The 13,698-nt window shown below is 32.9% G+C and overlaps 2 protein-coding genes across 2 annotated transcripts; both read right to left on the reverse strand.

Annotated features, from left to right (window-relative positions):
* Window positions 1-1,676: 1,676 nt before the first annotated feature.
* Window positions 1,677-7,731, reverse strand: LOC138125223 (UDP-glycosyltransferase UGT5-like). Its single transcript, XM_069040430.1, has 4 exons — window positions 7,359-7,731; window positions 2,379-3,173; window positions 2,098-2,317; window positions 1,677-2,043 (listed from the first exon to the last, which is right to left on the reverse strand). The coding sequence occupies exons 1-4, from the start codon at window positions 7,600-7,602 to the stop codon at window positions 1,758-1,760; spliced, it is 1,545 nt and encodes a 514-aa protein (XP_068896531.1). The 5' UTR covers window positions 7,603-7,731; the 3' UTR covers window positions 1,677-1,757.
* Window positions 7,732-8,268: 537 nt separating this feature from the next.
* LOC138125213 (UDP-glucosyltransferase 2-like) lies at window positions 8,269-13,054 on the reverse strand. The gene is made up of 3 exons (XM_069040411.1): window positions 12,790-13,054; window positions 8,785-9,793; window positions 8,269-8,733 (listed from the first exon to the last, which is right to left on the reverse strand). The coding sequence occupies exons 1-3, from the start codon at window positions 13,019-13,021 to the stop codon at window positions 8,433-8,435; spliced, it is 1,542 nt and encodes a 513-aa protein (XP_068896512.1). The 5' UTR covers window positions 13,022-13,054; the 3' UTR covers window positions 8,269-8,432.
* Window positions 13,055-13,698: the final 644 nt, after the last annotated feature.

Raw genomic sequence — 13,698 nt, forward strand, 5'->3', positions numbered from 1 at the left:
TCATTGCAAACCTTGTCCCTCGACGTCTCTTAATATCAGTAGATACCCAACAACCTTTACAACAGACAACAGGTACTTCCGGACGAAAGTTTATGTGCTCTAAAATTGAGCCCGGATGTGTTGTAGGTAGGAGGTTTTAAGGATCATCTAATTAAAAGAATTCTCCGGACGAAACTACCCAGCTTGCGAGCGAACCCAATAAATAGGGCGAGTTCACAAAGCCTAATTATGTACGAATCACATTATTATTAATAGATTCTAAAAATTACGATAATTCCAATGTGTTCTGTCTTTGCTGTTGTGGTTACGAAGTTGTTTATTACTATTTATTTTAAAACCAACAGTGTTTGAAATACGAGCTGAAATCGTCTTTATTTCTGGTTGTAATAATGAGCCAAGTAAGTGAAATTGCAACAAAAGCCAAAGAATATTTACTGTATAGTTTGCGATCAATACTATTCTTTCCTGATTTAAATAAAATTATGAAATTTAATTATTTTGCCGTTCATTTTGAAGTAATACCAAGAATTGTCAAGCGTCCATTTTACTTTATCATTATGGACGCCGTCCATAGAGAGCTAGTTTATGGACGATAGACGATATCATAAATCATGAATTATAATACAGTAAAACATAATAGTTATTTACATAATTAGTGGGATAAAAGCAATATTACAGGACTCGAGTGTGAAGATTGCAGATGACGACGGCGTTAGCCCGAGTTCATCTGTAACACACGAGTTTCCTGTAATATGCTTTAGCCCACGTGTTATGTACAACATTTTATCTACGGCTGCGAATTATTAATTAAAAAAAAAAACAATTTTTAGCAAAAAAGTCAAATTTGACATTTACAAAAATATATTATGATAATTGTTAAATGTCAATTTCAATCGTTTTAATTCAAAATCAAAGCAACAAGATTGAAACAATTTGCTCAATACCAGGACAACCAGCTAATTCTGTTAGTAAACAACGCGTTGTTTTTAATTTTTCATAATTGAGAGCCGGGTCGTTTACGTTTTATAGCGGCTCTCGGAAGTGGAGTGACTTCGAAAAATGTACATTGGGGTTACCCCGACGTCAAATGAGAAAAGTACCAGAACTTGGAACGGAAACGTGTGTGATCCTGTTTCGAAGACGACCTGGAGTATGTACAAGAGACGAGCGTCGCTGGAGGTGTCACTGCAGTTTGCGTCGTTTTTCCAGTATGGCGTGTATTACAAAGTGGTCTCTTGTGCGAGCAACGCAAAAGAGAATACATAGTATATGATATCAACGAAAGTGAGTCTTTTTGTGCCAAGCCCAGAGATTGAAGACCGAAATGAAGTCGATGCCGGCAACTGGGCGAACAAAACTCAAGAACTGTGTGCGGTAATGAACTACATTACGCAACTCAAATGACTGTAAATGAGTGTGGTAATAACGACTTATCCAAGCAGCCGTAGATAAACTTGTTTTCTTTATTTGCTTTAAATAAGGTGATCTTCACTATTGAATAGTTGTGCTAACGAAAATCAAAGTTCCATTTGTACGAGTATGTTATTGTAACGTAAATTAGACATACTAAGAATCATTATTATCTATCTATTGTGAGAGATTAGTTTAATTAAAGTGATTTAGCTAAATTTTGGAAATCGATTCTACAGTTTATTAGATTTTTTATAAAAACGCACTTGTTTGACATGTTTATATTTTTTTATTAATGAAATCAATAACAACATCAAAAATATGACATATCTTATCCAGTTGATTGACTAATTCTTCTTAATTTTACTTTTGTTCTTATTTTTACTTAATGTTTTCAAAATAATTTTTATAAACGCGTAAATCAAGTAAATTGTCAGTAAAGTAATTGCAATTAGAAAGGCTACTACATCTAGAACTAAATACTGATACCAGGGTAATTCTAATCCCGCTACACGTAAATGTGCACCCCCATTGTGTCGTATAATATGCCGTATCCAGTAATCCGCAACATCAATAGGTTTGTTTTGTCGGTCACGCATAAGTTTTGATCTTGTTTTCATATTTTCCGAATATCTAAAAATGAAAAAATTAACATTTTTATGCTTCCCTTAAAAAAAAAAGAAATACTTTGGGTTTTTCAATATGTCATTAAGAGCCTCCTCTAATGTTTCTTCGTTTAGGTCGTCGTATAAAATGTACCGTCCGCAACCATTCCAAGCAGCCTCAGCTGCATTCATCACTTGATCTCCAAAAACTGGAAGTGCTAAGACAGGTACTCCATGGTATACACTTTCAAGTATACTCAGTAAGCCTCCGTGGGTAACGAACGCTTTGACATTTGGATGTGCTAAATAAAGTCATCATCAAAAATATAAGATATTAATACGAGTAGAACGTAAAGATTTTACCTAGAATATCTTGTTGGGGTAGCCATTTACCCAATTTCACATTTTGGGGCTGCCCAGGTAGCGATTCGTCTTCCCATTTCCACAACACTTTCTGTTTTAATTTTGAAAAAACTCTAAGGATGGCTTCTCGTTTCTCTACAGGAAGGTTAATACTCTGAAGTGTCGACCCCATACTAAAATAGACCACACCCTCTTTGGCACTATCTAAGTACTCTTGAAGATCTTTGGGTAGTTTTTTTGGTGGATTTATATGAAAACCTCCAATGTCAACCATGCTAGGTACCCGAGGTACCGGTTTGTTGGTACTAATATGTGAATTTACCAGCACCAATGACGCATTGTAATTTAAAACGTCCAAATCTGGAGCGTCGGGAAAGTACTTCTTCATTATCTTATTTTGGGCAGGAAAGAAAAGAAGATTTCTGTTTAGCTCGCCGGCAATGTAAATGATTGTGTTGAAAACGCGGTGAAAGAAATTTTTTGGATCCATGTTAATCTTCTGTTCGGGAACATACGAAGGTGGTGCCGGATTGGCCACCAACGGGTTAATCCACGCATTTGAACCGAAAGTTACAAACACAACTAGGTGTGCTTGGAAATGATGAGCGAAAACTTTCAACCCGTCGTTGACGAATTGCTCAATGATCACAACGTCAAATTTTTTATCAGACTTAAGAAGTTTTTGCACATTTGGGTCACTCAACGTACCTTCGGTGAACTCATTACCAATAGAATTCATAGCTAAGAGGTATACAAGAAAATTGATATCGTTCAGTTGGAACAAGTTGAAGCTATCTGAAACAGAGAACAGTGAATTATTGTCTAATCATGATGAGGTGGCACATACTTAGAAAATGATTACGTTTGATTACTCAATGGTTCAAACGTTCAAAGTCACCAAATTATATTTAGTATCTACGTTAGTGAAATAATCCCACACAGGTAATGACTAATGACTATCGCAAACGTGCAAATAAAAAGTGTACATAAAGGAAAAAAATTAAAGACAATTAAATAGGATATTACTTATTGCATAATGTTTACAAAGCAGTAGTACAAATACATGACAGCTGTTGACAATTGTGCTAATGAATTTCTACTGATGCAACATGAGTTCAAAAAATTGTGGTCAACTGCAAACTATAGATGTCAAACGTTATTTATTCAGCAAACAGGTAATAAACTAGGCAAAAATGAATAGAGATTTTTTTCTTTTCTGAATTTTTCATAAATACAGTTTAAAATTTGTAATGAAATGTATTAGAAATACATATATTAATATACACATTAAATGTAAAGTTTCAAGTACCTGTAACATTTTTAATTTATCTTGTGAATAAGAATTATTTTGCTTTCCAAGAAAAATTGTGGAATTCCCTATTCACTTTTGCCAGTTTACTTAATATGATTTTTTTTTTGCTAAAAAAAGTTTTATTTATTTATAACTAATCAATGAGTTTACCTGATTGGCTGAAACCATGGTTTCATTTATAGTCGTTTCCAGTGACATCCCTGCTGTCAATATGACAGTATGTTGGCATCACTTGCTGTTTCAGTTTAGTAATTTTGAATTTGGCAATTTACCTTGACGCGGCAAATTGACAAATTCAAATTATTATCTATCATTTCCGACAAAATATGTAGTCTGATTCGAATTCCGAGGATGACTTAGTTTTACCATGTTTTACACCATGTTGAAGATTGAGTTTTATTGTTTGTTGTTGATGTTTTACAAAATATAAATTTTCTTTTACCATAACCTCAATTTCTTGCTTGACATTTTTTTTAACTAGGATTTTCTTATACTCTGAATACTGGTTATGAATTTGTGTGTACAATCTGCACCAACATATTAAAAATGACACTGACAGCACGGATGTCATTGAAAACGACTATACATGAAATGACGATCAAAGTGAGGTTATGTATATAACACATATGTCAAAGCAAACCGACTAACATGACGACATGCATTTGTAAAGAGATAGTGTGATCGCTGAACAGATGGAGTAATAAAATCGTCCCCTAGTGCCCGCGTATTTTAAACAGGAGCTTCCAATTGGCTTATTCAAAACGTGCGCATATTTCTGAAAGCCTGATGTACATCCACAAAAATTACTTGACGGCATCTCATTAATTTTTAACCTCGCTTCGGCAGTTTGACTACGTAGGTACTCATGTTTGGAGAAGATGTGCACGTCAATGAATGCAACATTTTTCTCAGCCTATCAACTATATCATTTGCTTATGAGAATGATAAATGGCAAAGAACCTGCCTCATTGTGAAACAGGCTTCGGCGTATATTGTTCTGCGCAACTAACGCCACATCCCTTTTTTTTATTACTCCATTTGTTCAGCGACCACACTTTAATTAACGGCCTGTTTGTTTTAGTAATTTCTAAATATCAAAATAAAAGCCACAATTTAAATTTTAATGTATAGAGTGTATTAAAAATGTCGCATAATATTTATGTCACGAATCTAAGTAAACTCGGTACAGGTTGCAAAGACACACTTGTCATTTGCAACAGCATTTTTTTCATATTTCTGAACCAAATAAAGGCACAAAGGGACCAGAAAATCATAGTTTGGGTTGATTATTTTCCATATAAGTACAGTTTTAAAGTAATTTTAAATGACTAATGCCATAAAAGCGCTGTTGCAAATGACAAGTGTGTCTTTGCAACCTGTACCGAGTTTACTATGCCGGCCAAAAAATTTTGGCCGTCATTGTCTGTCAATTCAAAAAAAAAAAATTGTAATCCGTACTGTATTGTCATCATGATTACCGTCTTGATTATGAACGTTATTTTTTGGGTGGTAAATTTCACAACTCAAAATTATTTTGTCATTTCTACAACACAGAACATTTACCTCAGGTTATCTATGTATATCTATGAATATCTGAGCTTCAAACAGTTTAAATTGATTGTCAAAATGACAAGAATCGAAAGTGGGGTTACGAATCCTAAAGGTCTATTTACACTTTACTTGAAAGTCAAGAAAGTGACGGCCAAAATTTTTTGGCCACCATAGTACGTTGAACACCAAACAAAAAATTCTAGTTTGAATTTGGTAACGATAATAACAACAATGATGGTAACACAATAATGATACAAAATGTTTCAGAAATGACATTACTGACAATTCTTGTAACTTGACTTGAATTATTCAAGTTCGAAAAATCACTCTAGCTTAGTTCCGATGTTGCATTATTAGCTTCAAAATTTATGAACAGCATTGTTTGTATTTAAAAAAAATATTGTATTTAATATTATATTACAATAACATTAAAAAATAAACCAATAATTAAAATGATAAAATTGGTACTTGTGGAATTATGTATATATTATTGATAGTATTGATACACTTTAAATGTATCGGGCCTTCAAATAAATATATATTTAGAGTAGGCATAGGCGACATTCTCATTCTGTTAACAATGTAAAGTAATTTTTGTAGGTAACCAATTGAAGCATTGGGTGGAAAAACAGCGTTATCCGAGATAAATCAATTTGAAATAATTTGAATGCTACAAATGACAAAATTATATGAGTTATGATGCTGTGGCTTGTGAGGATTATTATTTCACTGAGTTGCTATTGTTTTCCTTCAAGAAAAAAAGTAATATGTATTATAAAACAGATTTTTCTACAGCCCATTTAAAAAAATAATGAAAACGCTGTTTTTCCACCAAATTTAAAATCATTCAAGAAAATGCGATAAAGTATTTAGGTGATTTTACATAACCGAACCATCGACGTCAACAAAAAAATTATTTTTAGATTATTGTTCTACGAATTATTGGGAAAATACATACTTTAGAAAAATATATTCAGAACAATTTGACGACCACGCATACCATCACTATTAAACGCCAATTTTCAGTGTTTTCAAGGAAAAACAGCGTTATACAGGTTGGGCCGTATTACGAGACGTTTTTGAAGTTGTCTTTCACTAAAGTTGCGATTAAGGTATAAAACGATATAACTTTATGCAATTATAACCAGTGGGAAAGAGATGCATTCATGAGCATGTTCACCGCTGATACGGCCCATTGTTATTTTTTCAGTTACAACTTCTTAACCTTGCGTTAGATAAAATTGCGATTTTCACTACGGTATCCTAGATACCTTAACAATCGTTTCTACCAATAATACAAAAAACAGCGTTAATAGCTTAACGCTATTTTTCCACCCAATGCTTCAATTATTCTCCGGAGTTACACAGTAAGCTTTTTCCCGATTTCATATTGTCATATTCCGTGGAGGGGAATAGGGAGAATGCACTACAAAAATTAAAAATATTTTCTAACCTAATTTTATTTCGTTAAAATGTCAGACGTTTCTTGTGTCATTTTCTACGCTGGAAAAATGTTGCAAACAATTGAATTTCCATAGGTTGCTCTAAATATAAATTTATTTGGAGGCCCGTTATTTCTCCATTACAATCCAAGCAAATTTCCTTGTTTGACTGTTAATAACTTCATGAGCAGAGGATTAACAATAAATTGGTACTAGAATTTTTTTGCTTGTATTTCACCTCCTATTGCTACTTTGATTTGATTGAAAAATGTTCGATTTAAAAAAAATCTAAGCGCTCGTAAACGTAGATACAGTTTTGTACACAACACGTGCAATGCTGCTATATAGGTACCTACATTATTATCGCATACATGATTACACAATCGTGGCCTACAGACCCTTGCAAATTTCACGTGCATGTTATAATAATACCTATAACAGACAAATGTTTTGTCATATGTTTATTTGTCAAAAGGTGCAGCGAAAAACTAAAAACATAATCGTGTATGAGCTATAATTTCATATAAACTTTATTTTTAATATTTTCGAGTATTTTCTAGTAGTGACAAGCACTATACACATTCTTTACCGCTACATGTGACTGTGATGTAAACAAAACCTTGATCAAAATAGAATATAACATTACCACACGCAACACAAATTTTAATCACTCACTTTTATCTTGTGGTTTGGCGAAACTGGTAAGCGTTATATCTACGTAACTTCCATTTTTCGGAGGGTCTTTTTCTGGATATGGACTGATCACGGTGACATCGTGCCCTTTTTCTGCAAGTCCCTTCATCAGACTGCTACCCAAAATGTAGTGACTTCTGCCAGATGTGGGAAAAATTCCTAATATCCTTGCGCATTCCGTAATCTTTAATAACACGATTAACGAAATCAATGACAAAATTTTCATTATTATTGTGAATTTAACAACAAGAATGGCGGCTCACAGGTTACACGCTCGACAATCAGCGGTGTTATGAAGTTTGAAATCATCACAGTATTTTAGCAATCATGGTGGGAGATAATAGTACTACGCATGTTTCTAAGATGTTATCTCCGATTATTTAGTTTACACTGTTGTACCTGAACTGTATCACTAATTTACTACTTGTCCTTGGACTTTCATTATTTTGTAATAAATTTTTATAAAATAATTACTTACAGAAAGAAATTATCTAAACTTTAAATAAAATATTACCATTATAAATTAATAAGTTTTAAATTAGACATTCATCAAAAACAGCAAGAAAAAAAGGGTAGGGAACAATCACATACATATGGAAACGTAATACATATTCATGTATGTATGTACTTACATATTTATGTATTTCAACACGAATTCAAATGAAAAACAACTTGACGTGATTTGAATCGTTATCACTTATCAATTATCATTTATCATATTACAACACAGGACAAAAATGAATCTATTTTAGATTAAAAAAGTATGTATGTAGTAAGTAATAATTGTCAGCATAACCTTTTTCCATTAGTCGATTCATTTTTTGATCAACTAAACTAAACATTGTGCCCTTAAGAATAATATAGTAGGTACACATACACAGTATTCAACAAATGTCGTTAAAAAATAAATATCTTTGTTTATTAATTTTTTACATTTTTTATCTCACTTTCATTTTACAAACTACCAAATTATTATTTTCCAAATAAAAATCACGTTGCTACAGGAGATGTAGAAATGTCCTATAATGTGGTGCAATGTTTACATAATAGAGTCATTTATTGCTGTTTCTTTCTACTTTTCATTGCATCATGCTTTTTTTGGCAATGATTACATTTGTAATATTTTACAAACTTAAACGTACACTTAGTCAACGAATATAAAATTATAAAATTAACTATAATAAAGCACACAATGTCTAACATGTACACCTCGAACCAATAAAGTTTCAAACTGGGAGCTTCAAAACGGATTCCCTTATGCCGAATCGTATGCTCAATCCAGTACATTGCCAAATCCAGTGGTTTCATAGCCCTGTCTCTCATTAAAGTGGACATCTTTTTCGCATTTTTGGAAAATCTGAAAATACATAATTCACATCGATTCAATCGATAACTGAAAGGAGTTTACCTTGGGTCATTAATGGTTTCGTTAATTGCATCGAATATTTTTCCTTCTACTAAATCTTGCAAAGACAACACGTTAGCAATTCCGATGCTGTTTGCTCGTGCCATGTTCATTTTCTGGTCGGCGAAAACCGGGATACCAACCATCGGGACTCCGCTAAAGATGGCTTCGGTAGTGCTCAATAGGCCACCATGGGTTATAAACAATTTCACGTTAGGATGAGCCAAGATGTCTCTCTGTTTGAACCATTTCGAAATATATACGTTGTCAGGTTTGTTGGGCAAATCTGCTTCGAATTTCCACAACACCTTTTGTTCAATTCTTGCAAAAGCATTGAAAATCCCTTGTACAGTTTCACTGGACAAATCGGAGCTTCTTAAGTTTGAGCCTAAACTGAACAAAATGGCTCCTCGATTGGCATTGTCCAGATACTGTTGAATGTCTTTGTCTAACGGATTTTGAATCACATGGAATCCTCCAATTTCTACCATGTTGTATGGTAGGAGAGCATTTTCAGAAGTAGTCACGTGTGAATTTAAGAGCATTAAACTTGCATTATTAATGATTTGGTCGAAATTGATGGGTTTGGGAAAATATTCTTCCAAATATTGCTTTTGTAGGGGGTAGTACACTAAATTGCGGTAAAAGTAGTCGAAAACTGTGCCAACTAAATTTCTGATTCTTTGGAAAAATTTCATCTGATTCGTATAACTTGTGTAACAAACTGCATTAATTGATGGCAGTACTGGATTTCCCATAAAATGCTTGTTCCATTCGGTGATACCCATAGAGCTGAATAATACCAGTGGAGCATTAAAATGGGCGGCAAAACCTTTCATTGCATCGTTGAAAAATTGTTCAACGATAACTAAATCAAACTGCTCGTCCGAGTGCAACAATTCTTGTACGGCTTTATTTTTAAGAATACTTTCGGTAATAGCATTTCCAAATACATAAGTTGCCATAATATTCGTAAATAGATTTGCCTTATCCAATTCAAAAAAATTAATACCTACAAACGAAAGTATATAGTAGTGGAGACCCATATTTATAAGTTCGAAAATTATTTTTCATTTTAAAGTTATTCATAGTTGTTTCAACCAATCATATTCCGTCACTTAACAATTAATACTAAATTTCAACTGGGAAAATTAATTTAATCAAAATTTTGCCAGACCGTATTGTCCAATGAAATCGCGAAGCTAGAGGGTTTTTAAATGGTAAAAATTTTGTCATAGCAATAGGTTTAATATGCCAACCAAATTAAACAGTCAAAGATTTGTCTAAAATGTTTTGTTTTATTCATGAAATAGTCCTCCGAATACCATTCGTGTTCGTGGTAAAATTTTGTCTGGCAAAATTTTACGATCGATTTACTCGTGTTTGTTGACAATGTATGTCGTGACATTGGTCAAAAACCACTCGTTTGACAATGTCACACGATAAATTGCTATGCAACAAACTCTCGTACTATTACGATCAATAAATTTTGGACACCATTCTTCTGTCACATAAAAAAATTACTCTAAATCATGCTTTATTGAAATTGTCACATGAATCTTGAAATTGTTGTCAAATTTATCGACAACTTGTCAATATGCCACCCGTTTAAAATATTAGGTTTTTAATTTTTTTCTGATGTCTAACACGTTAACTCTTGTGCAATAAAAATTCAAGAAAATAAATAAAAAATTTATTACGTTACGATGTTACGATAAATTTGAAAAAAAATCAAGCGCGATGGAAAACAATGACAATGTCAAAGGGATAAATGTCATTTAAGTATTTAGGTCGTACTTTCATTCGTATTTTGAGAAACTAGTTTTGCTGTTTATTAATTGATTGATAACAATCAACTGACCGACATGCTGCAAGTGTTTTCCGAATGAAATAAAAATCGCAATCAAGCGATACGTCTTAACGTCTTTACCCCATCCGTTTTCCTAACAGGGAACAGAGAAGTTCCAGAATATTTGACATTGTAATATTTTTCGTCGAACAAAAAAAGATTTTTTTATTATACATATCTGAATCATAATCTCTGTTTTTGACACTAAAATTGGGCCCTTAAAGCACTAAAGCTTTAAAGTCGCTTAGGTAACAACAAATTCACCTACATTTTGAACAATGATAAATACACATTTATACACAATTTATAATAAATATACAACAACAACAACAACAATTGATCATTTCGGTATCGATATCAACAATTAATGACACGGATTACTTCGGAAAAGGTATTTCAATTTAATTTTTTTCTTATAATTTTCAGATTGTAGTGCAGGTACATATAATAAAAAAGAGCGTATGATACATGTGTATAAGGGACTTTATTCTATTTTAGTCAATAATCGTCTTTATGTTCGACTGTGACAAATATAGATGGTTTATGACGTTATTTTGAGGCCATAATCTACCACTTTATCGGACTAGTCCAATATTCATTATTCCAAATAATAAATACAACTATAATAAATAAAGTCGCAAACCTGCTGTCATTCTACATTTATCTCATAGATGTCACTGTTATTTTTTTGTAATTTGAACAAATAATGCAGTCGAACATAAAATATTGTATGCAACTCGTCCATAATGATGCTTTATTGGACTCTTCTATTTATGGCCTCGCTCGCTGCGCTCGCTCGTCCATAAACTCGACTCGTCCAATAAAGCATTACATAAATAGCTAATATACGCCCCCAAATGAGGGCATAAATTGGCCTTTATGGCACAGATCTGTCAAAAATCTGCCAAGCAACGTTTGGTTTAATTATTCAAACAATGATATCAAACATTATTTTATTAAAGAAAATCATACATTATATACACAGTAACCCTAACAACATCAAAATAGCTAACTAAATTTGCATGGACACAACTTTTAGTTGATTTCCTTTAAGGAATACTAAATATTTGTTTGAATCTTTTAGAAATTATAAAATAGAATGAAATGTTTATGTACTACGGGCATAATTGTGGATTATAGCCGTCGGGAATTTAAAAGCCCACGTTCCTCGGGCTTTAAACATTCCCTTGTGCCATAATCTCCTGATTATGCCCTTAATACATAAATAAATATTAAAGCACTTGCGACGTTAAAAGCACTTCGCTACGCGTCGTGCTCCTAAACTCGTCGCGCGTGCTTTAAAAGCTTCCTTATAAACTTGTATCATAATATACTATTTCGAACATTGTCATGGGCCTATAATTAGGGATTTATCGCAGGTTCAAGTATTTACCACACTTACTTAATCAGTCTATATGTGCAGATCTTATAAATCACAAATCAATGACGTCTGAAATTCGACTCTGTAAACCAGTGGAGACACTTGATTTTAAATACAAATCTTGAAATTAATAATTATTTCGTTCGCATAAAAAGTGTAAAGAATCTTTTTTGCAAAAATTAGAAAAATTCTTGTGTGAAACACACAATTTTGAATAACGTGTGAACATTTCGTTTGTTATACAAAATGAGGCATTTCCTATTTGATTCCATAAATACATAGCTATTTTCTCATTTACAAATTATTGTAGAGTCTGAAAAAATGAAAATGTTTGCTATTGGAACTTTTTCGCTAAGCACTAATTTTCACTAAGTGAATTCAACCCTTATTATGTAAATCAGGAGACAATTTTTTGTGAAGGTTTATACTCTAGTACAAACTAGAAAATATAAAAAATCAACCCAAATTGTCTAAATAAAATAAGGCATCCTTCCTTTTAAGTGACGAACCGTTGTAACGATTCCCGTCGCGTCGGGAAACCAACTTTTACCTCACAAATACCAAAAGTGTTTTGAAACGATTAGAGCATAAAATTTAAAAAAGAGATTTAATTATGGATTGGAGGTTAAAAACTTCACGATGGTGAGACCATGTGGTAACAGCTACAAGGGCACAATGCAAGAGAAATAAACGGAATGTGACAGACAGTACATTCTTGACCCAATTTTTATTTAGACGCCCCATTGCCCATATTTTTCACAATTAATCAAATAATTACCATCCGAATCTTCGGTTACGTCGTTCGGGTTGATTATCTTGTAGTTCGAAGAGGGATTATTAGGAGCATTCGGGCTGATTACTGTGACTTGGTGTCCTCGATTGGCGATTTCTTTCATCAAAACTTCCGCCAAAATATACTGACTGTAACCAGGGGCTGGGAATACACCTAAAATGTTTGCACATTTTACTTGCACGAGTAATAAGTTTGCGATAAACACGACGAGTTTCATTCTAAGCACCCAGTTCACTGACTGGCACTTTTGTTGTAAGCGGTACTTATTCTCTACTTCCATCAAGGACGCGATAAGTTTATTGACATTATTAAATGTAGGTATTTAATCAACAACTATGTGTCTAAAACAAATTGTTTCGGTAATTTTTTGTACTAATGTCGACCTAAGTTAAGTAAAATTTTTAAAATAGTTTTAAATCATTCTAGCTTCATTTACGATCTAAAATGATACAATCCCTGTATTATGTAATTTAATGATAATTTATATGTCTCAAATATTCTTGACCTCCTGTTTGTTATCATATAAAGAATTCTTACATTAAAAAATCTTTCATGTAAAGAAATAATAACATTCTCTTGTCTGTACTAGATATGTTATCCTTTTTGTTGCCTGTTTTTTTTTTATAAATAATTTTTTCTTCAAACGTCCGTAAAATATGACATTGCATTGCTGCATTGATAATGCTGAAGTGTCACTTCATTGTCACAGCATCTAACGAGCTGACGATCGGCAGATAAAGTTATTATCTCTGCTGAGGAGCGTCCGTAAAGTTATTATCTCCGCTGAGGGCGTCCGTGAAGTTGTTATCTCCGCTGATGAGCGGCTGTAAAGTTAACTAGCTAAATCATTTGAAATTCCTACCTGGTTTCTTAACATGTCTTAAATAATTTGTT

The sequence above is a fragment of the Tenebrio molitor genome, chromosome 3 (assembly GCF_963966145.1).
Source record: "Tenebrio molitor chromosome 3, icTenMoli1.1, whole genome shotgun sequence".
Taxonomy (NCBI): Eukaryota; Metazoa; Arthropoda; class Insecta; order Coleoptera; family Tenebrionidae; genus Tenebrio; species Tenebrio molitor.

Bases quoted from the DNA above. Each gene is read 5' to 3' on its own strand.
- LOC138125223 (XM_069040430.1), bottom strand. From the start codon at position 7,602: ATGAAAATTTTGTCATTGATTTCGTTAATCGTGTTATTAAAGATTACG. The intron at 2,318-2,378 runs GTAAAATCTTTA...GACTTTATTTAG, and splicing joins ACCCCAACAAGATATTCTAG to CACATCCAAATGTCAAAGCG. The intron at 2,044-2,097 runs GTATTTCTTTTT...TTTCATTTTTAG, and splicing joins GACATATTGAAAAACCCAAA to ATATTCGGAAAATATGAAAA.
- LOC138125213 (XM_069040411.1), bottom strand. From the start codon at position 13,021: ATGAAACTCGTCGTGTTTATCGCAAACTTATTACTCGTGCAAGTAAAA. The intron at 9,794-12,789 runs GTAATTATTTGA...TTTCGTTTGTAG, and splicing joins CGTAACCGAAGATTCGGATG to GTATTAATTTTTTTGAATTG. The intron at 8,734-8,784 runs GTAAACTCCTTT...ATGTATTTTCAG, and splicing joins GAAACCATTAATGACCCAAG to ATTTTCCAAAAATGCGAAAA.